Genomic DNA, 22,424 nt, shown 5'->3' with positions numbered 1-22,424 from the left:
AAAATGGGATACAGATCTAAACAGAGAAATTTTCAACAGAGGAATCTCAAATGGTTTAGATACACTTAAAGATACGTTCAACATCCTTAGCCATCACAGAAATGCAAATCAAATGACTCTGAGGTTCTACTTTATAGCTGTCAGAATGGGCTAAGATCAGAAACACAAGAAACTACTCATGTTGGAAAAGATGTGGACCAAAGGGAACACTCCCCTCCATTGCTGGTGGTTGTGCAAACTTGTACAGCTACTTTGGAAATCAATATGGCAGTTTCTCAGAAAACTTGGAATTGATCTACCTCATGACCCAGTTATACCACTCTTGGGCATATACCCAAAGAATTCTTAATCATACCATAAGGACACTTGCTGAACTATCTTCACAGCAGCTTTATTTGTAATAACCAGAACCTGGAAACAACATAGAAGCCCCTCAACTGAAGAAAGGATGAAGAAAATATGATACATTTACATAATGAAGTATTACTCAGCTGTTAAAAACAATGGCATCATGCAATTCAAAGGCAAATGGATGGGCCCAAGGAACCTTCATGGGACTGTCCTAGGCTATACAGTCTACTTGTGGGACTCCTAACAGTGGGAGCAGGGGCTGTCTCTGACTTCTTTATCAGCTTTTGGGACCCTATTCCTCATACTGGGTTCCTTTGCCCAGCCCTAATTAATACAAGGTGAGGTGCTTAGTCTTACTACAACTTGATATATCATGTTTTGTCAATCTCCATGGGAGGCCTGACCTTTTGTGAATAGAAACAGAGGAGGAGTGGATGGGGGTGGGCAGAGGGAAGGTTGAGGGGAGGGATGAGGAAGACAGGAGAGAAGGGAAACTGTGATTGGGTATAAAAACAAATTAACAAACACATAAATAAAGTCATTAAAAAAAAAGGTTGCCATGGTTATGATGTCTCTTCACAGCAATAGAAACTCTTAAGACAGATGCTAATATGATGCTTGATGGATTACTAAGACTTTATTGGAGAACTCTCATAAAATAAGTATTTAGTCTGATTTGGAAATTTAGTGACATGAGGGTAGAAGACTACTAATACCAAGATTCTTATAAAGAATTAGTATTAATTCAAGAATATTAATTTAATTTTTAGCTGATTCTGTTCAGCCTGCTGAGTCAATGGAATCAACAAGAGAAGTTACAAGTTTTAACGTTAGGAGGCCCCCTACTAGAACTGTATGTTAGAAATTCTCCCAGAAGTACTAACAGAAGAAATAACTTCTGAAACGAAGAAAGACTCCCAGGTTTGACTATAATTTCTTTCAGTTCCTATCTTTTGCTTCCTCGATGCTTTCTTGCACCTCCTATTTCTACAGGTATACTTCCGATACTATTTTTTTGTATTCTTTCCTTAATTTATAACTTTAAAATTATCAAATGAAGGAAAGATACTTTCCATACTTGCAAAGATAGAAACAGAATTTAAAATAAAGAATATAATCTTTGGTCTTTAAGTTTTTTTTTAATTATAAAATGTAGCACAAAAAAAGTCTTGCTATTTCTTCTTTAAGCTTTGTAACACTTCCTCCGTGTTTCCTTTATTGTGAGGGTTAGCATTCTTAACCAAAGGAAAAGCTCATCATATAGTATAAAAAAGCTTTCATCTCTCAAGGTTAAGGAATGCATTAACTGGGAACACTGCCACAGAACTACCAGAGTCCCTGCCTTTGTTTACTTCTCTGTACTAACCAAAGGTAAAGATTTCTTTCTGCTATCTCAAGCAGAGATGACAAGGTATTTTTTTTTTTTAAACATACCTTTAAAAAGGTATTCACTGAGGAAACACTGATCTCATGAAATAAAAGATGTCTTTTAAAAAGCATCTCAACATAGTAGTATTATTAAACAATCCAAACTGGAACACGAGAAGTAAAGCAACTAAGTTTGGGTCCCTTTATTCTAACAATTACGATACTTGAAGTTTGAAGAGAAAAAACAACAAAACTCTGTTTTTGCTTCCTAAAATGATAGCTGTTAGTAATTTCTATTGCTATCTAACTTAATTTCCTGCTAGCAACATTTGCAGTATATGGGAAGTCAGTGATACTAATTTTTTGGTTGATGCTCCATGCCAAGGTAATTGGATACACCTTTGATACATTAATGGTTGCAACATGTAAACTCTGTAAGGAAAGCCTTCAAGATAGCCTCTTCCTCAGACACAGTGCTGACAGAGACAATGATAAAAACAGGAGTGGTCTGGTCACAAAAACGGCTGGCACAGATTGATACTGGAATCTGACCTGTTAAGCTAGGTTATTCTGATATTTATTCACCTCCAAGTCTCTGAAGCACTAACATATTCATGCCTGGAGATTAGTGTTCATCAATATACTCATTACACATCCATTCACAAATTGATCAATATTCTCTGTTGGCATCATCCCTCTAATTCAATAACTCTAGTCCTTTAAAAACTTTCATTGTAATTCTGACTGTTATATCTAAGCTAAATTTTCTAAGTAGACAAGGTGACACTTAGAAAAATGTCTTTGTGAATTTTAATTTAAATGTATCGAAAGTTACACAGTAACACATAAGATGTCATTTCTAGACATTTAAGGACTTTTTTTTAACAGATCCATATTTTGCAACGTCCCCCCCATTTTCATTTCATGTGTATGTATATGGTGTGTGTGTGTGACCTAAAGTTGATGTATGGTATCTTCCTGAATTGCTCTTCTACCTTATTCTTTGGAGTAGAGTCTCACAATCAAACTCACAGTTTGATAATATGGCCACTTTTGCTAGCTAGCTTGCTTCAGGGATTCTGTTGTTGTCACATGTCTCTGCCTTTCAAGGCTTGAATTATAGTTGAGCTGCCAGCCCAGCCAATATTTATGTCGGTACTGGAGATCCAAACTCTGATCCTCCTACTTTCCTGTCAACTGAGTCACTCCTCAGCCCCCAATCTCTCCTTCCCTACTGTATGTGTGTGTGTGTGTGTGTTGTGTACTTGCCATAGCAGTAAGTGTGGAAGTCAAAGGACAACCTCTGGTGTTGGTTATCACCCATGAGACAGGTTCTCATTTACTCACTGTTGTGTGAGAGCCATCAGTTTCTGGGAATTTTCCTGTCTCTACTTCCTATCTCTCCACAGGAGTGAAGAAATGAAGCCATGACATAAGGTGAGTGTGGTGGTGCATGCCTTTAATCTCAGCACTTGGGAGGCTGATGCAGATGGATCTCTGAGTGCAAGGCGGCTTCATCTACTAAGTTTCAGAACAGCCAGTGCTACACAGAGAAACCAGCCCCGCCCCCATCACAAAAAGAAAAAAAAATGACACACCCATGTTGGTAGGATGGCAATGCTTCCTAAGTCATGAGAAGATTCCATCTTTTAAAACCTCCATGACCTGTTTTTGCAGAAAAGGAAGTTGAGCAGTAAATCTATGTAAGTGCAAGGGTTCCTAAATAACCAAGTGATACTTAAACAGGTAAAGTTGGAAGACTCAGATGTCCCAATTATTTAAACTTATTAAAAACTAGAGCAAAAAAAAAAAAAAAGCACTTAAGGAGTGGCTTAAGGATAAGAATAGCATATACAGTCCAATGGAATAGAACTGAGATTTTCAGGCCCAAACAATCTATATTAGTGGATTGTCAACAGAAGTGGAAAGGCCTTCAATAGGCAAAACACGTCAGCTCAATAATCAGTATAAGAGCTAACTATAAAATGATTGCAAGCTGTATGTGATAAGGGTTTCATATCCAGAATATATGAACCTCTACTCTTACAGCTAAAACATATGAAGACAGTCCAATTAAAAATGGTCAAAGGACTTGGAAAAATACATTAGAAGTTAGTAAAATTATAAGTGGGATGTAGAAAAGGGTTTGTGTTGTCTATCTTTTTCTATTTTATAAAAGTTAATCCAAGTTAATGTATTGCTTCAAAGCACATGAGTGGCTAGCCCCAACCCCCCAGACTTGGGCCATAATGCCAACCCTCTGAGATGGGAGTGGCTAGGCCACGCCCTACAGGAAAAAAAAAAAAAAAGCCTAAGATCAGGCTGCAAAATCCCTGCAGTCCATCTCCAAGGAACCTTATATAAAGCCCACCTCCTGCTCAAGTCTGTTGCTTCTCACCCAAGAGAGACCTCTTGTGTCTCTCCTAATAAATGTTTTCTGTGACATGTGACTTTGTGGTATTTCTTGGCTCTTGACTGCCAGGATATCTTTCCCTTTAGAGATGTAATACTTGCATTGGGGAAGTGTTTCCCCTTAGAGCTGTAACACGTACACTTACTAAAACAAGTCTTAAGCCCTGTTTCTAATATGCTATGTAATCAGCTAGGAAATTATTATGATCTTCAGTTGACTAAACTTTTTAACTATGCTTTTGCTGAAAAAAAGCACATAAAACTTGAGAAATAAAACAAGCCTCAAATGCCAATCCTTTAATCACAAGAGCTCTTTATTTTATTTTATTTTATTTTTTAGTTTTTTCGAGACAGGGTTTCTCTGTGGCTTTGGAGGCTGTCCTGGAACTAGCTCTTGTAGACCAGGCTGGTCTCGAACTCACAGAGATCTGCCTGCCTCTGCCTCCTGAGTGCTGGGATTAAAGGCATGTGCCACCAACACCCAGCCACAAGAGCTCTTTAAAAACACAGACTTAAATAGGTGAAATATTAAAAATAAATCAAATGTCAGTGATATATTAATACAAGTTTTGCTTCTTTTCTCCCTCTGGTGGCACTAGGGATTGAACTCAGAGCCTCACAGCATATGCTCAAAGGTTTTGTCCTTTTGTACCTAGGGATTTGTTTTAGATCAAGCTAATATACTTTATTATTTACCAATTTAATTTTGAAAGAATACAACTTTAATTAATTGAATAAAATAAGATAAAAAGAAGTTAATAGAGGAAAGGGTCAGTTCTTCATGAACCTTTAAGAACATTCAATAGTTTTCAAACATAAAAATTTAAAATCAGCCAAAAAAAGTATACATGTGTGTGTACACACACAGAGTATCTGATTATTGATGATGCAAAACTATAAATACTTCATGCAGCACAATCAGATTTTAGTTATAGAAGTGTTTTATGCTAATATGAAAAGAAGACAAAACTAATTTTATGAAAGTCAGGTTTGGTAACACTTAAAGATTATATTGATTTAGGAAGGACAGTAAGTGGGATGCAAACAGTAATTCATAGCATGGGTAATACAAGTCGAGAAAGAAAAAGAAAAGCTCAAACAACATCCTGCCAGGCAGAACCGCAAAACAATTGTGAAATTGGACACTGATCCTTCAAGATCTAGAAAACTTCCATATACATTATTATCTTACAATCATTTTAAATAGATACAAATAAAGCCATCAGCAAGAATATTTTCTAAGCTTGTAAAAATTAAAACATCTATAGGAATGAAAAAATTTAAGTCATTTTTTAAATTAAAAACACTATAGGAATAAAAACTTTCAAAGCTCTACATATCCTTTCTTGAGGATCAGTACGAATTTCTTTTGCTTACATAGATAACTAAGGTCAGGTTTAAATGGGTTTTGCCAATGCATTATGTACCTATCATACTGTAGGTCCCATGAATAAAATCAGTGATAAACATTAACATGATAATGGTAAAAATGTATACATTTTTATCTTTTATTGGTTAAATATATATGTGATAATAATTTATTACTATAAGGATAACTTCCTAATGTGTTCCTGGTTAATGGTCTAAGTCACATGTACTAAAATTTACTTGTACCTTTATCTAGGATGGTTAAAACATCTGTCAAGAATGCAAACATAAAACTTAAGGAACCTTAAATGGTTATTATAGTGACTATCATAACTATCATATCATTGTAAGAATTTATTGTCAAACATAATAAAGCTAACATTTCTAACAAGCATTTACAAATGCATTCGGGGAAAATACTACATTACTATGTATTAGTCTGTTAATTTTCAATCAGTATGTAGACATATTGAAGACATCATCAAAAGAACACAAAAAATATCAATTAGTGTTTGGTTACTGAAGATGACAGCATTCACGACACCTAAATGGACCTACAGTAATAGCACTGCGAAAGCTAATAATAATGCTGTAAGCAAAACTGGAAACCATGGATACCATGCAGTTTTACTGAACTCACCTGACAGAGGTGTAAAACCATTCTCTAGGAGCAGAGACGCATGCACAAAAGTAAGAATATGATTGCAAGTAACAGACTTAACAAAATAAAAATATAACACTAAACTTCAAAATGACAAAAATGGACCACATGATGGGACTACTGGGATGAAAATAGTTTTATGTGTCTTACCTCTCTTTTTGCCAACAGTACATTAGGAACAATGTGTGGCAGGCATCGTCCCAGCATTAACATAACACTTTTTTCACTGTCTGCAATCCTAGACACCTAGAAAAACCAGTTAAATGATGATTGTGGATGACTTCTGTGCATAAACATTTATACTGTGAATTTTGTCGCTTCTGATTTAAGCACATACTCCAGCATTATAACTCATACTAATAATAACACATCATTTCTGTGGGGCTGTCATGGGATAAATATGCTAGTAAAAGCAATAGAGTGAGGTATGAGGAATGCTTTATTTATTTAATGTTTATGATGCTGGAATAAACACACTCTAAGCAAGCGCTTCTATACTAAGCTACAGCCCTAGGTGCTAAGAAGGGCAACACAAAAAGTTATCTATCCTAGCAGCTAGGTATATAGCACAGTAGGATAACCATGGTGGTCAACAATGAATTGAACATTACAAATTAGCTCATACAGAGGATTTATGATTTTGAAAGTGTCCAATACACAAATTTGATATCTGAAATGACGGATACCAGTCATCCTGATTCAATGGATCCTTGTACATTGATGCATCTAAACACGTATAATTCTACATGCCAGGAAAATGAAATATTTATTTAAAAGATAAAATGTCAATTAAAACAAAAGCAGTGATGAGAGTTGGGAGGCCTGCTATTTTTCAGTTCTGAGAAGAAGGGATAGCCCAGAAATGGGGCCTCTTCAATGGCTACTGGTTTGTTTGCTCTTTTCCTTAAAAAAAAAAAAAAAAAAAAATCCCTAAATGGGCAATAGCTTGTATAGTGAACTCCATCAGGAAAGGCCCAAGAAAGCTGCCCTGACTTTATAATGAAGTTTGCTAGACTGAAAGTGAACCCATATTCAACTGCCTTCCTTACAATTTAAAATTTCAGGTACTATTTCTTAAAGAATTATTTTTAAATAATAGATTTTTTTTTTGTATGAAACCCAACCCTATAAAAAAGCAATCACCCATAAAACAGTAGAGATGTTTTGTGGAAGCTGTGATATAAACTCACCTCTGATCCTAAACGACTATCTGCAGACATTCGACAAAAAGAGAGTAGTGCTTGGTGGAAAGCTGGCGACAATTTTCTGCAAGAAAATAGTGGAGAAAGGATAGGACTCAAGAAGTAAGTTGCATATCTGCATATCTGCATATGGAAACCCATATCCCCATACTAATCCTACCCCACAAATGCTCTCCAAATTTCTCAGCCACCAGACTTGATGGAAGAGAATCATACAAGAGAAGAATACTACACATCGCAAATAGCCTGATGCCATAAAGATGAATGTCCCTAATATGTTATTGGATTAAAGACTAAGTGATACAGCAATCAATAATTATAGGAAATATTTCCAAACTCTAAAATGGAGTATCCATCTCCATTTTCTATGTCTTCAGAAAGAGTGACAAAGGTTGAACAAGAAACAAAGCTGGAAAGGCACTGCAGTGGTGCCAATATATAATGATTCAATTTAACCTGTAGAAAAACTGTAAGAGAAGGGAAAGTTCACTGACATACCTGACATAATTTAAGAGAAAAACATTGGAGGAACAATAGGAAATACCAACTTATTTTTATGTTTAATAATAAAGGTCAAGCCTATCTTGACTTCTAAAACATTGTGTCTGTGTAACAGTACTCATAAAGTTGACTATGAGCTGCTTGTGTGCTCCATTTACAAAGACAAATCTCACCAAAAGCATACACACCAAGTTGTACTCACTAATTTTCATGATTGCAGAGTTAGAGAGATGTGCCAAGGCTTGGACCCTTAACTCTTTTAGGCATTGCCCATACTCTAAATGGATAGGGCCACAATCTATTTTCTTGTTCAAGCTAGAAACCACAAACAAGTTCTTTCTCTTACCCTCATTGGATTCATTCCTTTCTCTTTACTTCAAATCCAACAAACCTTCCATTTTTTTATGCATCTTGTAATTCTGTTCCTTTCACTTTCATTCCTAATGTTCTTTACCCACTCAGCCTTTGCTTTCTTTACCTAGTTAGCTCTTACTTCTTCAACATCTTAGATTTGATGACATTTCTTCAATGAAACCTTTCTGTTTGATAACTAGCTGCGTGTTATAATTACATGTTCCCAAAGCAAGACTCATTATGTATTTTTCATACTTTAGTTTAATTGCTTCACTCTCTCTCATACCACAATGTTTGTATATGAGAGAATTACAGTGTGTCTCACTTACCAATGTATTCTTAGTAGCACTGCCTGGAACACAGGTATTGAGTGAATATAACAGCATCTACCTTCAGAGGATAAAAGAGCTACACGGACGCTCTTATATGGGAGGACTTCACATGTGCTCCTACTACTGAGCACCACAATATACATTTCCATGCTTTTATGTCATCCATGTTAGAACAAATACACCTCAAGGATTGCACATCTTATTCCAATTCTGTGAGTTCCATATACGCAAAGATAATTATATATAACAAGTACAGAAGGTTGTCACTCATGAATGGGAAATTTTCTAACACAAATCCAGTATTTCTCAGTAATAATGAGGACCTGTAAGTCTAACGAAAATTAGTCTTGCTTTAAAAATTTTACCCTAATGTTGGAAATACTGTACTTGCTTCTCTAACAAGAATATTGTAGCCAAAAGTGCATTATAAGATTAAATGAGTTATTATACACTAAGCACATATGCATGAAATGAAAAAATTAGTAAATAGTCCCTTCTTAAATTTTTTTTTTAAAGTTACAACTGAAAATATCTAAAAATTTTCAAATATTGCAATCCAGGAAAAATGAAATGAATTAAGAGAACATTAATGACATCCTTTAGTAATGAGAGCAGATATAGAAAAAGGAATGGGAACAAAACTATTTTGTATTGCTTTGTCACAGCACAGGCAACTATGTAGCACTAATATCTGAGCTTGATAACAGAAGAAAGGTAAGAGGCATGGAGGGGAAGACCAAGAGCACAAAGTTGTTTATTAGTTATTATATTATTTACTAGGGGTTATATAGGTCTTATGCACTTAGTGAGGACAGAACTTGTCAATTTATGGTATTCTCTTTGACATAATTTAATAATAATTTTTCCCACCTTGTGACACACATTCTGCCTATGTGCTAAGTCATATCAAATATAAGAAATTGTAACTCTGCAAAAGGCATTCAAATATGAACTGAAGTTCTTCTAGCCCTATAAGCACAAATAATGAAAAACATGTTTCAAAGCATGGCGTCACACTAACCTATTGGGTTGATCAAAATGGACCATGGTTTTGCTTGATATAGAAGGTGGCATTTCTTCTCTTTCCTTCCTGGGGAAAGAACCTGTGGAATTCTCTTTAGGAGTCGAGGAATCAGCTCCACCTAGTGTTTCAAGATGACCATCCTTGTTTGTTTCCTGGTCTGAACTATTTACAATTAGGCTCCGTCTACTGTCTTCGGAATCTTTTTGGGAAGGCTGAACAGAATCACCAACTGCTGGGTTGGTAAAGTGCTCAGTTTTGAGGATGTCCATCTCACTGAACAAAGAAAATTCCAGGAGAATAATTTCAGTTTTGAAAGGTTTGACAACAATATCCACTCCCAGAAAAGGGGGTTAATATAAGCAGAACATATTAAAAGCCTATTAATTACTTGTGGGATGACCAAGCTCTTCTATGTAACAGTCACCGGTGCTTCATAGTCTTAAAAAGCATAGCTGCAAACTGTCAACCAGGAGGAGAAACAATGGCCCCAAAGTTTGCTCTTGAGAAATCTCCATATGAAACACAGAGACCATCCCATCAAACCCAACTTAGTATTATAAATGAAATAATGAATGGTTAGTATGAATGCCACTAATATGGAGTGATTTTACTGAAAACGACAAGACTCAGATGAAATTAAAATATCTAACATTTTAGATATAAGACATAAACTATAAGATCACTACATCAATCTAGTTTACTGGTAAGGAGACATTTTATTTAGTAACAGCTATGTGAAACCATTATGCCTTACTATTGAAACCCTGATTCATGTATCTATATACCTGCCAATGTCAATACAAATTTTAGGACTTTTAGAAATAACATCTAGGTACTAACCTTTCAAGTCTTCTGATTTGTTCCATCAATGACCATTTTTCTTTATTTAATAAACTAATTTTATCTTCTAATTTCTGTACTAGCAAGGAGTTCTAAAAATCAAAGCAGGAAAAAAAAAGCAGAAACTCAAGATCTCATAGTAGCATTTTTACATAAACAATTTTTGTGGGCATGGGTAGTCAGTTGGTATTTCTCACCTCTAGAGGCTGGGGAGTATCGGTTGTTCGAGGGACGCTGCCTAAAACTGGTGTAAGAGCCTCTAATTCATCTTCATCTACTCCACTGGCCACATCCACAAGATCTTTTCCAGTCACTTGATGATTTCCAAAATCTCGGTAAAGTTGTAACAAGTCTGGAGGTTTGGGAATGTTTAATCCTACATCATCCCATAATTCAAAATCCTAATGAAAACAAAAACATTTCAAAAAATACTTTGAGAAGCTGGTGTGGTGGCTTAGTGGGTAAGGGCACTTGCTGTCCAATTTGATGACTTCAATTCCTGGCACCCACATAAAATAATGTAATTTAAACAGAATAAACGTAATTTTAACAAAACCCATTAAGATAACCCTTTTATCTTGTATTTTGAGTCAAATATTGCTACTCTGGAAAACCAAAGATAATATTGTATTATAATGTCTAAATGTGTTGGGCATGATGGTGCATACCTTTAATCCCAGCACCAGGGAGAGGCAAATAGATCTCTGTAAGTTTGAGGCCAGCCTGTATACTGAGTTCCAGGTTGCTCAGGGCTAAATAGTGAGACCATGTCTCAAAAACAAAAAAACAAAAACAAAAACAAAACAAAACAAAACAACCCAAAAACAAAAAACCAAAAAACTAGAAAGCAACATCAAAACAAAACAAAAAACCCAAAGTGTATATTTTAAGCATTATTTCATTACGTAATTATTCTTCTTACCATTTAATTTAATGCTTTCTGTTTAATTGTGTTAGATGAAAAGATATTGCACTTTGCATGAAGTCCCTCACTAGCACTGGAGCAAGAAACGTCTAAGTGCTTAGTCCACCAACATACTTACAAACTAGAAGTAAACTGACTGATGGCATTGTTCTTCTATCATCCCACACTACATGTAGTCAACACATTCTCTAATGAATTAATAAGCAGCTTAACCTGCTGATCTTGCCATAGCCACTTAAATCTAACTTGAATTTGTAAAAAAAATGCTTCTGGCAATTTAAAGAATCCAAATAGCTACCTGTAAATTTGTTGTTTTGAAACATTCTTTTTATTTCAGAATAATTCAACTTCATAAAAATCACAGAGAGGTACAGCATCTTGAGTATTTTATGGCAAAGATTTTTGGATGGGATTATGCAATTACATAGTAATAAACAATAGATAGATGTTCTTCCTTCCTTCCTTCCTTCCTTCCTTCCTTTCTTTCTTTCTTTCTTTCTTTCTTTCTTTCTTTCTTTCTTTCTTTCTTTCTTTCTTTCTTTCTTTCCTTCCTTCTTAACCATTCTGTCTAGTGCTAAAAGAAAGGACTTTTACTAAAGTCGCTACCGTATTATAATTTGTTAATAAGACTCTGAAAAACTTTAGAATAGTCATGTTAATAGTCTAAACATGACACTTTAATCTTTTGATGGCTTACTTAAATAATGGAAAATTATAATTGAAAATTAAATATGAAGTTAATATGAGCACTGAAAGTGGAGTTTGGAGAAAACCTAAATACAATATTCCTAATCTCTGCTTATAGTTATTGGTTAATTTAGGTTAAAAGGGCCACCTGTAAAATGGGTATAATATTCAGTAACTCTTAGGACTTTTTTAAAGAATTAGCTAAATATTTTTAAAGATCTCATGATGCTGGCTTATAAGAAATAAATCATTCTTAGCTTATATAAATTGTTAAATGAATATTGCACACATCACTTTATTGCAATCTGCCTAACTCATGCCCAGCCTATTGAGTCTCAGTCATGGCCATCCTAAGTGTATGGCATCTCAATGTATTGTATGTGTATCTTTGAAGGAAAAGGAGCTGAGTATCTTTCACAAGTTCATTTCTATGTAGGTACCCTTTTCAGTGATGCATATAATTCTTTTGCTTGTGTTTTAAAAAGTTCTGTTTATTTCTTATTAAAAGAGTTTACAGAGTTCTAACAAATTTCCTTTGTTGACTTTTGAGTATTTTCACCCTACCCATGGTTTGCCTTCTCACTCAACAGTGGTTTTAAAAACAGAATTGTTTTATTTATATTTATGTGTATAAATCTGTGCTTGGATACAGGTTAAATGTCTGTGTGTGCCCACAGAGGCCAGGGTAGGGAGTTGGATTTAAGGTGGGTATGAATTGTCCAACTTGGGTCCTCTGGAAGAACAAGAAAGAAGCTCTTACCTGTTGAGCTACCCATCCAGCCTCAAGAATGGCTTTAATAATTTATTATTATTATTATTATTATTATTATTATTATTATTATTATTATTATTATTATTGTGTGTCCATAATGAGTGTGATTGAGCATGTATGCCATGGCTCAATTATGGAGGTCAAAGGAGATGGTTCTTCCTTCCATTTTTATGTGGGTTTTGGGGATCAAACTTAGGTTGCCAGAACTGTGTGGCAAACACTTTTATCGGCTAAGCAATCTCACCAGCAAAAAGTCTTTTAAAAATAGAAAAATTATTTTAATGAGTACATTTGAAGAACACCATGATTTTGGTGTCATATCTAAGAAATCTTATCTATTTCTCAAAATTGTAATGATTCACCCCTTTTAATATACCTATATAAGCCTTACAGGTTCATATTAAACTCTGATCCATTTTGAATTAAATTTCATAGATTGTGGTTTCAATCCCACTTATGCGGTTCATGGACACCATGTTTTTCTACTACCATTTGTAAGAAGACTGCCCTCCCTGTATGGCATAAACTTTGCACTTGTGTGAAATCAATAGACCCCATGCACATCTACCTGGAATAGTTCCTCGGTCTACTTGTCTACATAACAACACAATACGCCATGAATATCTTATCTTTTAAGTCTAGAAGGCCAGTGATTAAAGTCTTCCTTGTTCTTTATCAATGTTGCTTTGGCTACACTATTTTAATCTGGCCACTTCCATTTTAATTAATGTCAAATCTTAATTGATGAAGGAAAACAGATCTATCTTCTATATCCTAAGCTATTTTCTTGTCAATTATTGAGGAAGAACTGCTGATATTGCTGATACTTTCTGACTCTTAACTGAGTAGAGTTAAGAGTTGGAATTGACACATCTAGACTTAAAGAGACCATTATACTGTTTGACCTGTCCTTCCTGTTGTTTATCCTTCTTTCCCCATTTCAACCTTCCTTTTCACTTTTCAACATTTCTCACATTGTAAATATTTACTATTCACTGTTAATTAATGATAAAAACATGATTAATAAATTATGACCACAGTAATCATGTTTGGTAAATATTTAATATCTTTTATAGAGTGTAAGCTCAGTAAAGCTACCATGTGGTAACTAATATTTATAGCCATAAGCTACACACTGCATCAAATTCAATGACAGACTTCATATAGGAATGAATTCCTGTAGAATTATAGCACCTTGCTAAGTCTGTGTAAATATAATCTATGATGATAAATTTCACTGTGGTTCTCAGAAAGTGTCCTAATAAGTGATACACAATTAGTTGTATTACATTTAAGTCTTGACAAACATGTGATAACTGAAGAAGTAAATAGACTGCTATGTCCTTTAGAAAACATCTATTTCTATAAAAATATCCACAGGAGATTTTATGAATCAAAGGAATAACCTTCATTTAACAAAACTGCTTCTGAGGGAAGGGTGGAGCTTCAGAGGTAGGGTGTCTGCTGAGCACCACAAAGTAAATGAAAGAACAAAGATAAAAAGAACAGCCTTCTGCTTTCCTCATAATAAAATCTCTCTCATTTACTTCTGCAAGGTCCCATTCAGAGAACCAATTATACACACATATACATACATCATATATTGTCATTCAAAACATTTCTAACCATGCTACTGAACATCTGAATTACAGTGCTACTCAAGAAGTTTTATAGTCAAACTCAATTTCTAAGTCTGCATTGCTCTATAGGACCAAGTAAATATTCAGTTTTAAAACACACTTTACGAATGTACACAAATAGGATGGAGATATATAGTTACTGTCAAGCTGTAAAAATCTACCTGGGAAGAAAGATATATCCTTATTTAGAAAACTTACAAAACAGAAAAGGTCTGTGAGCCATGGAAATACTAAACTGAGAAGTACCTGCTTTGCTCTTAGAAACGACCCACATGGAATCTTACTGTAGGAATAACTGCTAATAATTAAGCTGAGAGACAAAGTAAATTAAAAGTAGACATATCAGAACAGTAACTTTACCTGATCATCATTTTCATCTGAAAAGGTTATTGAAGTAAGCTTGTAGTTATTCTTCAACAAAAACTCATTGACTAGGAAGTTGAGAGCTCTCTTTTCAAGAGGTTTGATTGGCTCCTGGAAGCAAAACAAAAGACATATGAGCTCTGCTTCTTTGGCACTTGGACTATATGGGAGATAACTGGTGTCTTTCACCCACCTGAATTTCAGGACTTGATTTGTAATTTTTTCGTTCCTGTAAAGGAACTTCATGTTCTGGTGGGATAAAATAAGATAATGTTTTACTATTTTACACATAAAAATAGTCCAGCTACTTCTACATTGTAAAAGTGGGAAAAGGCTCAAAAAGTTTTATGTACACCACCTGCAGCCTTTGTTAGGTTGGCTCGGAGGGCCTGAATGGTCTCCTTGGCTTTCCGTAGTTCAAACTCCAGGACTGGACAGGGATTTGGATTAAACACACACAGGCATCCAACCAAGAAAAGGGAAACAAAAATAAAAAAATAAAAAGCAAAGATGGGTATGAAAAAAAACACAATTTGTATTGAAAACAGAAAGCATGCAATTTTTATGAAACTTATGAACGCATGCAGCAGAGTTGATTTGCAAGCAAACTGGTGATCGCTTTCCATAGCTTTAGCAGAAATAGGGGTGTATGTTCTAGCTGTCTGACAAGGAATAGAGCTGTTAAAAAAACAATCTGTGACCTACTTTTATTTAGGTAATTAAAAATTTAATAATCTGGGCACTTCTTGTTTTAGTCAACCTGGTTAAGAAAATATAATGAATTGTTTTTGGTTAACATAATTTGGAGGGAGGGTAGGTAAAAATTACATGAAAAATAAGCAAATATTCTTATAAAAAAAACCACCCCCCTCAGAGTTTTAAGTTATTTGAAATGTACTGATTAGAATGCTGTGACTACAGAAACATTAATGGCTAGACCTCTTAAGTTGAAAGGTACAGTTTCAATATGCAACAAGTGTTGTAAGCTTATATATTTTCCTACAAGAAAGTGTGTTTTCTAGAAACAAGCAGATAGGTTAAAGACACACATAAAAAAGGACTAAAAGGCTGGGTGGTGGTGGCACATGCCGTTAGCACTCATGAGACAGAGGCAGGCAGACTTCTATGAGTTTGAGGCCAGCCTGGTCTACAAATTGAGTTCCAGGACAGCCAGGGCTGTTACACAGAGAAATTCTGTCTAGAAAAATTAAAAAAAAAAAAAAAAAAAAAGGTTTAAAGGTTTTAGTTCAGTTCCCATTAAACTAAAGCATAGAAATGATTTACTCCTAAAGCAAACGATTACATAACACCAATCACTTCTAAAATAGTTGTGCATGATTATCTAAGGGTACTAAATAAAATTAGGAAGAATTTAAAAGGATTTTTATAAGTCTTCAAATAGATTATTTTCTGTTAAGAGGGATTACTAAAATTTAAAGGTTTCTCCTACTATCATATAGTCTGTAAAGTAACATGGATCCTGGGAACACTTCTTATTAAACTTTGGACATTTATCTCCAGCAAGATTGAATTGCATATGTATTAACTGTGAAGTTTTCTAAATTTATAGGTATTGTGCTTAAGAAATAGTAAGCTTAAATTTGAAAGAAAATGTTACTTCTGTTAATTAACACTCTGGGAAAATTAATTGAACTTTGTCACAAATGGTAATTACTATTTTGAACAAAAACTAGACAATTTAATTTTCATCTTAAGAAATGCAACTTTGCCATGATTGACTGGTAGAAAAAAAAAGATGAAATGGCATCAGAAATAAAAAGCTAGAAAAATATATGGAAAAATTGGGATTCACTCAGTTTGCATGTGTTCAATAAAAACTTAAGATGTAGTTGAGTCACAGCTATGATGGCCATTTATTTTGATGCACAGAGCTTAACTGCAGCAGCAACGAAAGCACTAGAAGGGCACCGAGTCACTATGTGCCGTTGGTAGTCAGCAAAGCTGATCTGCAACCACTGCTGTGCAGCAAAGCCAAGACATTTCCCCTCAACTGCAATTTCTTGAAACTCCTTCTTAAGTTATGCTAAAGCAAGATTATTTACATCACGGATTACACTTATGTAGAAATTTGTTCTCTGAAAATTTTTTCAAAATTCTCTGAAATTTTGAAAAAAAGCACCTAACTAGACTGTGCATAAGGTAAAAGTATACACATATGCTTTCAATAGCACGTAAAGTTGTCCAAAATATATTACAGAACAATTGCAGATCAGAAATGCCCTACACCAGAATGATAGAAAAGTGGGGGAGGAAAGGAAAAAAAAGGGGAAAAACTGGTTAAAACACAAAATGGGAAATACTCAAATTAAACTGGTGACCAGGAACAAAACAAATGATTAGGCACAGAAAGCCAGAAAAACCCATGTCAGACGGCAAGAATTTATAGTTTACAAACATCTACATACATATTGCCAAATGCCATTAGAAGATATCAATGCTTTGAAAAGACGGCCTTCAAAAATGAATTCACTCTGCTGCATGTTTCTTAGTATACAACACAGATTCTAAAAGACAGAGTTTTAAGCTTGAAGCTGTAGCACGTCTCTATAAAAGTAGCATATAACCAAGCAAATACAGATTTAGGAGAAATTTACAAGATGTTCTTAAAATTAATTCTATGGCAGTTTCATAATGGATATAAAGTATTTGATTTTTACCCTCACTACTTTTTATTCTCCCTTCCATTGCTAAGATTCTTAATGCCACACAATATTTTTACATATATTAATCTGTCTCCTGAAACACTGGATTGAAGTGCAAACTGAATTACCCTGTAAGGAGACATACTCAGGAACAAGTTGTAATCAGTTCTTAAAATCAAAAGCGTATGAGGGTATGTGTGTTTATATAAAATGTAAGTACCAACACCAATCTGCTCACTCTCCTTGCCCAACCCAAGCTAAGGTGATCTTAGTGAGATTACATGTAATGACTACAAACATTCATGTATATTAACAATGCATTACAACTTTACCAAGACATTTAAGTCAGTATAAACAATCTTAAATTACCATTGGTCCCAACCCAGTATTGTTTTTCAAATTAGTTTATGTTGACATGAGACTAGAAATATGTATATTTTTAAAATTTTAATTTCTACAACACATAAGATTTACATTTGTCACCAGGCGGTGGTGGTACACGCCTTTAAACCCAGCACTCAGGAGGCAGAGGCAGCTGGATCTCTGTGAGTTTGAGACCAGCCTGGTCCACAAGAGCTAGTTCCAGGACAGCTTCCAAAGCCACAGAGAAACCCAGTCTCGAATCCCCCCGCAAAGAAAAAAATGTATATTTGTCTTCTTTTAGGTGAGAGTTTTCTGGATTTCTTTTCCCCATTAATATAACATTATCAGAAATAACAATTCTCAACTCTTATTAAAACTTTATAGTATTCTATGAGTGGTTCTAGAAGATTAAGAATTTAAATTAGAATAAAAATCTGTTTTTTGTTTTGTTTTGTTTCAAGACAGGGTTTCTCTGTATAGCCCTGTATAGCTATTCTGGAACTTGCTTTGCATACCAGGTTGGCCTCAAACATAGATATCGCATTGCTTCTGCCTTCCATGTGCTGCGATTAGAGGCATGTGCCACCACACCTGGCTACAATCCATTTAAAAAATAATAAAATCTAGTATTATCACCTATTGGGTTTACAGAATTCCCTGCCTAATTTGGGCTTAACAAACAAATTGTACCATTAAACATAACTTAGTGATAAGTATATCAGAGCAAAATTCAAACTAATTTATAGGCACTTCTATTTCTATATTCCTCTAAGAGGCTGGAAGAACAGCTCTTTCTCCCCATCCTTTAAAAAAAGGAAAAATACCTTCCATTAATGTTTATCCTGTTCAGGTTCTTCAATCACTTGTCTTAGAGTTGGTTTTTCTATCATCACCCTCGGGCCTTTTCTCAAGTTACCTAACCACTCAGGACATGCATTCCTGTGGCTTTCTTTGATGATCACAATCTTGGAACCCTTTCACCAGATACAATCTTACTGACTTCCTTATTTCCTAGATATGCCCACTTGAATGTTTCCTAAGTTTTGTATTTGGTCCTAACTGAACTGCAATACATGGTCTGCCCTGAGTGGTCTCTCTCCATTAATGGTACCTCCATTCACTGAGTTGGTTTGCAAGTCAACTAGGGGAAGTTTGGAGATTACTCATCATTTACATGTGGTCTTCCTCCTCCCATCACTTAATGTCCAAATCATACTGATTTTAATCCTTCAGTAACTGGCAATTCATCTCAATCATTTCTGTAACTGCCCAAATGTCAGACTTATGTGACATTATATTATACATACATACATACATATATATATATATTTTTTCTAATATTAAGATACTCAAATATCAAAGATAGAAACATTCTGCAGAAAGCCTTATCCTTCTAAACTCTCCTATCAATGAGCCCCAGCCCCATCCTTTTGTTTGCAAAACTTACCACAATCATGAAATATACCTTTGGAAATCTAAAATCCACAAAAATTGAGCGACCAATGCCTTTATTTTTAACTTAGCCACTCAACACAATAATTTTTCCCCCTGTTTCAGATCCTACTGTAATCCCATGGTAACAAATTGCAGATAAATCTACTTCCAGAATGCTGTATCTAGCCTTGTTGGAATATCAATCCAATTTTAAATGATATCAAATTATAAGATTCACATAAGGTTGAGTATAAGAAAATAAAATCAAAAGGTTCTGCTAATAGGAAATAATGCACACACATACTTTTTTTTTTTTTAAACTGGGGGCAGGGGAGATACATAGAATAAGAGAAATTAGGTTTTAAAACTATTCCTTGTCAGGCATGGTGACACAGGCTTTGGTAGGCAGAATCAGGTGGAACTCTGTGAGTTTGAGGCCAGCCTGGTCTACATAGTGAGTTCCAGGACAGTTAAGGATACCTACTGAGACCCTCTGTGTCCGGAGAGAGAGAGAGAGAGAGAGAGAGAGAGAGAGAGAGAGAGAGAGAGAGAGAGAGAGAGAGAGAAAGAGAGAAAAGTGCCTGGCTAGGTATGGCAGTACATGCTTGCAATCAAATCTATGGGGCCTCCTGTAGTAGATCAATACTTATCCCTAGTATAGGTGTGGACTTTGGGAACCCATTCCACATAGAGGGATACTCCCTGAGCCAAGACACAAGGGGGTGGGCCTAGGCCCTATCCCAAAGGATATGATAGACTCTGATGACCCCCTATGGAAGGCCTCACCCTCCCTGGGGAGCAGAAAGGGTATGTGATAGGTAGAGTTTTAGTTGGGGGGGGGTTGATAGGGGAGGAGAGGAAGGAGAGGGAACTGGGATTGACATGTAAAACAATCTTGTTTCTAATTAAAAGAAAAAAAATTGAGGCCAACCTAGTTCAGACAGATTTATCTCAGCAAAACAGAGAGGCCACTGAGGCAGTGAAATACAGATATTGCGTTAGCCATTGCCCAATGAACAAGATCATGGATGCTACGGTTTGTTACCCAGGGGACAGGGGCTGGTGACTCTACAGGCAAGATCTGAGATTTTAGAAGAGAACAGCATAACACTTGGAATACAGAGTTAAGTGTTCAATTAATATGTGCTGAGTTGACCAACAATGACTCTTCTTTCCAGAACTCCGGAAGCTCTTTCCCTGCAAATTAGAAAGCAGCTCTGTATCCCTTCATGTTTCATCAGTGGGAACATAGAAGTTACACTTGCAGGGATACACGAACAAACCAGCAACTCTGACGTTAAAAGATGGACCTTGTGAATCAGGTTCTTAGGTGTGAATAACTGTGTGCACATGGCTTGTTTCTCAAGTGTGATCTATGCTGTTCTCTGATACAGTGTCACACTGGCCTAGAACTCTCCAAGTAGGTTGGGTGGGCTGGCCAGAGAGCCCCAGGGGACTCGTCCTCAGCCCAGTGATTACGGGTGCATGCTACTATGCATACCCATATTTTTTTATTTTTGTAATGGATATTGGGGATAAAATTCAGTTCCTTGTGGTTGCAAGGCAAATACGTTATAGGTTGAGTTATTTCCCAGCCATAGTTATAAAGTGATTAAAGCCATAGCTGTCAATTCCAAAGCAATCTTACAACACAACAGAACAGGGCAGAAACTACTTCACACCTCTCTGTTAAAAATGCATAAAATAAGCTAAATAACAGCAGTTTGAATATAACAAATCTATGTTATCTTTAAGAAAACTTCAGCCACTTATTAACAAAATCAGAATTAAGTTCTTTTGCTTTGACATCTGTTGGTACTTACATCAATTTTATGCGAAAAAAAGTTATACTTGATTGAAAAAGTGCCAACAATAAAAAGCTTCAAATAGTTACCTATTTGAACAGACTGTGTTGAAATAATTTTATTTAGGAAAGATTAAATTCTGATATCCATAAAAAAACACTTTTTCAGAGGTACAGTTCATTCTAAAATACATTGTGGCCTTTGTAAATAAAACTCTTTTGTGTTCCTGTTACTGGCAAATCTCTGAAGTATCATTTTACTAATTTATAAAATAAAGATTTCATTACTTATTTTGCAGGACTGTTAACAATGTTACATAAAGTATCTTCTATAAACACTGAGCAGAGGGGATATCCCAGGGCCTGGGGATAGGGCTCAATGGGAAAGCACATGAATGAGGTCCTAGGTCCAATACCTGGAGAGTGGAGGGGAGAGAGGTGGACAGGTCTCCATGAAAGAAACTCTATAGGACCGAGAAAATAACTAGATTTTTAAAACTTAATAGAAGGATGATAATAAAATAAATATAATATCTGCCCTGTAAATATCAGCAGCTGTCCATGTGGAGTAGTACAATGCATCATCTGCAATGCTAGTACCTGGAAGGTAGAGGTGGGAAGATCAGGAGTTCAAAGCCAGCCAAGATTGGACTGGGCTGCACAAGACCTACCCCACCACCACAAACAAACAAACAAATAAAAAAATGCAAACAAAAGCCCCACAAACATCAACAAACACACATTGGCAGGACAATGGATTCAGGAGCTGTGTTAGCTATATTATTGAGGGTTCCATATGATCCAATGACAGAGATAGGACTATCATTTTTCCTGAATCATTGGTCTTCTGATTCACTTTTAAGTTACTACAAACCATTAGCAAAGAATCAAAAATCTTTGGAGAGTGTGATTAACTTCTTAAAGCCTCACATATACACACACACTTCGTTCCATAAATACTGAAAGCTGTTTTCTAGAATAACATGTTCCTCTTCTAAGAAAGATGAAGATGTTCATAGCCTGCCATCACAGTTCAGTAACAAGAAAATGATTAGCTCCCCAAAGTTACAGGTAGAATATATCGCTAAGACTAAAAAAATATAACATCAAAATATCCACATTCAAAACATTATTTTTTTAAAATTATTTATGTGTATAGGTGTTTTTGCCTGCACAAATGTTTGTTGTACAGCTGGTGCCTGTAGAGGCCAGAAGAGTGCACTAGAACTTCTGGGACTGGAGTTATATAGACTAATGTGAGCCATACAGATGCTGGAATGAAACCTGGGTCCTCTGGAAACACAACCTGTGCTCTAAACTGCTGAGCCAACTCTTCAGACCCACATTCTACTCTTTGCTG

General features: G+C 35.4%; 1 protein-coding gene across 6 annotated transcripts in view; it reads right to left on the bottom strand.

The window, feature by feature from the left end:
* The window catches only part of Relch (RAB11 binding and LisH domain, coiled-coil and HEAT repeat containing), an 87,387-nt gene that overhangs the window by 50,840 nt on the left and 14,123 nt on the right, over nt 1-22,424 (bottom strand). For all 6 annotated transcript variants that reach the window (XR_004770287.1, XM_027417851.1, XM_027417852.1 and 3 more), the window contains exons 3-10: nt 15,159-15,230; nt 14,994-15,049; nt 14,798-14,911; nt 10,611-10,814; nt 10,414-10,505; nt 9,571-9,846; nt 7,351-7,426; nt 6,311-6,406 (exon numbers count right to left, since the gene is read on the bottom strand). Coding sequence is in view for 5 of the 6 variants with exons in the window: in XM_027417851.1 (XP_027273652.1) it covers nt 6,311-6,406; nt 7,351-7,426; nt 9,571-9,846; nt 10,414-10,505; nt 10,611-10,814; nt 14,798-14,911; nt 14,994-15,049; nt 15,159-15,230 (986 nt within the window). In the remaining variant the exon portion in view is untranslated. The remainder of the gene's footprint in view (nt 1-6,310; nt 6,407-7,350; nt 7,427-9,570; nt 9,847-10,413; nt 10,506-10,610; nt 10,815-14,797; nt 14,912-14,993; nt 15,050-15,158; nt 15,231-22,424) is intronic.

Source organism: Cricetulus griseus, chromosome 5 (assembly GCF_003668045.3).
Source record: "Cricetulus griseus strain 17A/GY chromosome 5, alternate assembly CriGri-PICRH-1.0, whole genome shotgun sequence".
NCBI lineage: Eukaryota > Metazoa > Chordata > Mammalia > Rodentia > Cricetidae > Cricetulus > Cricetulus griseus.
This window is presented reverse-complemented; position numbering and strand designations above follow the sequence as displayed.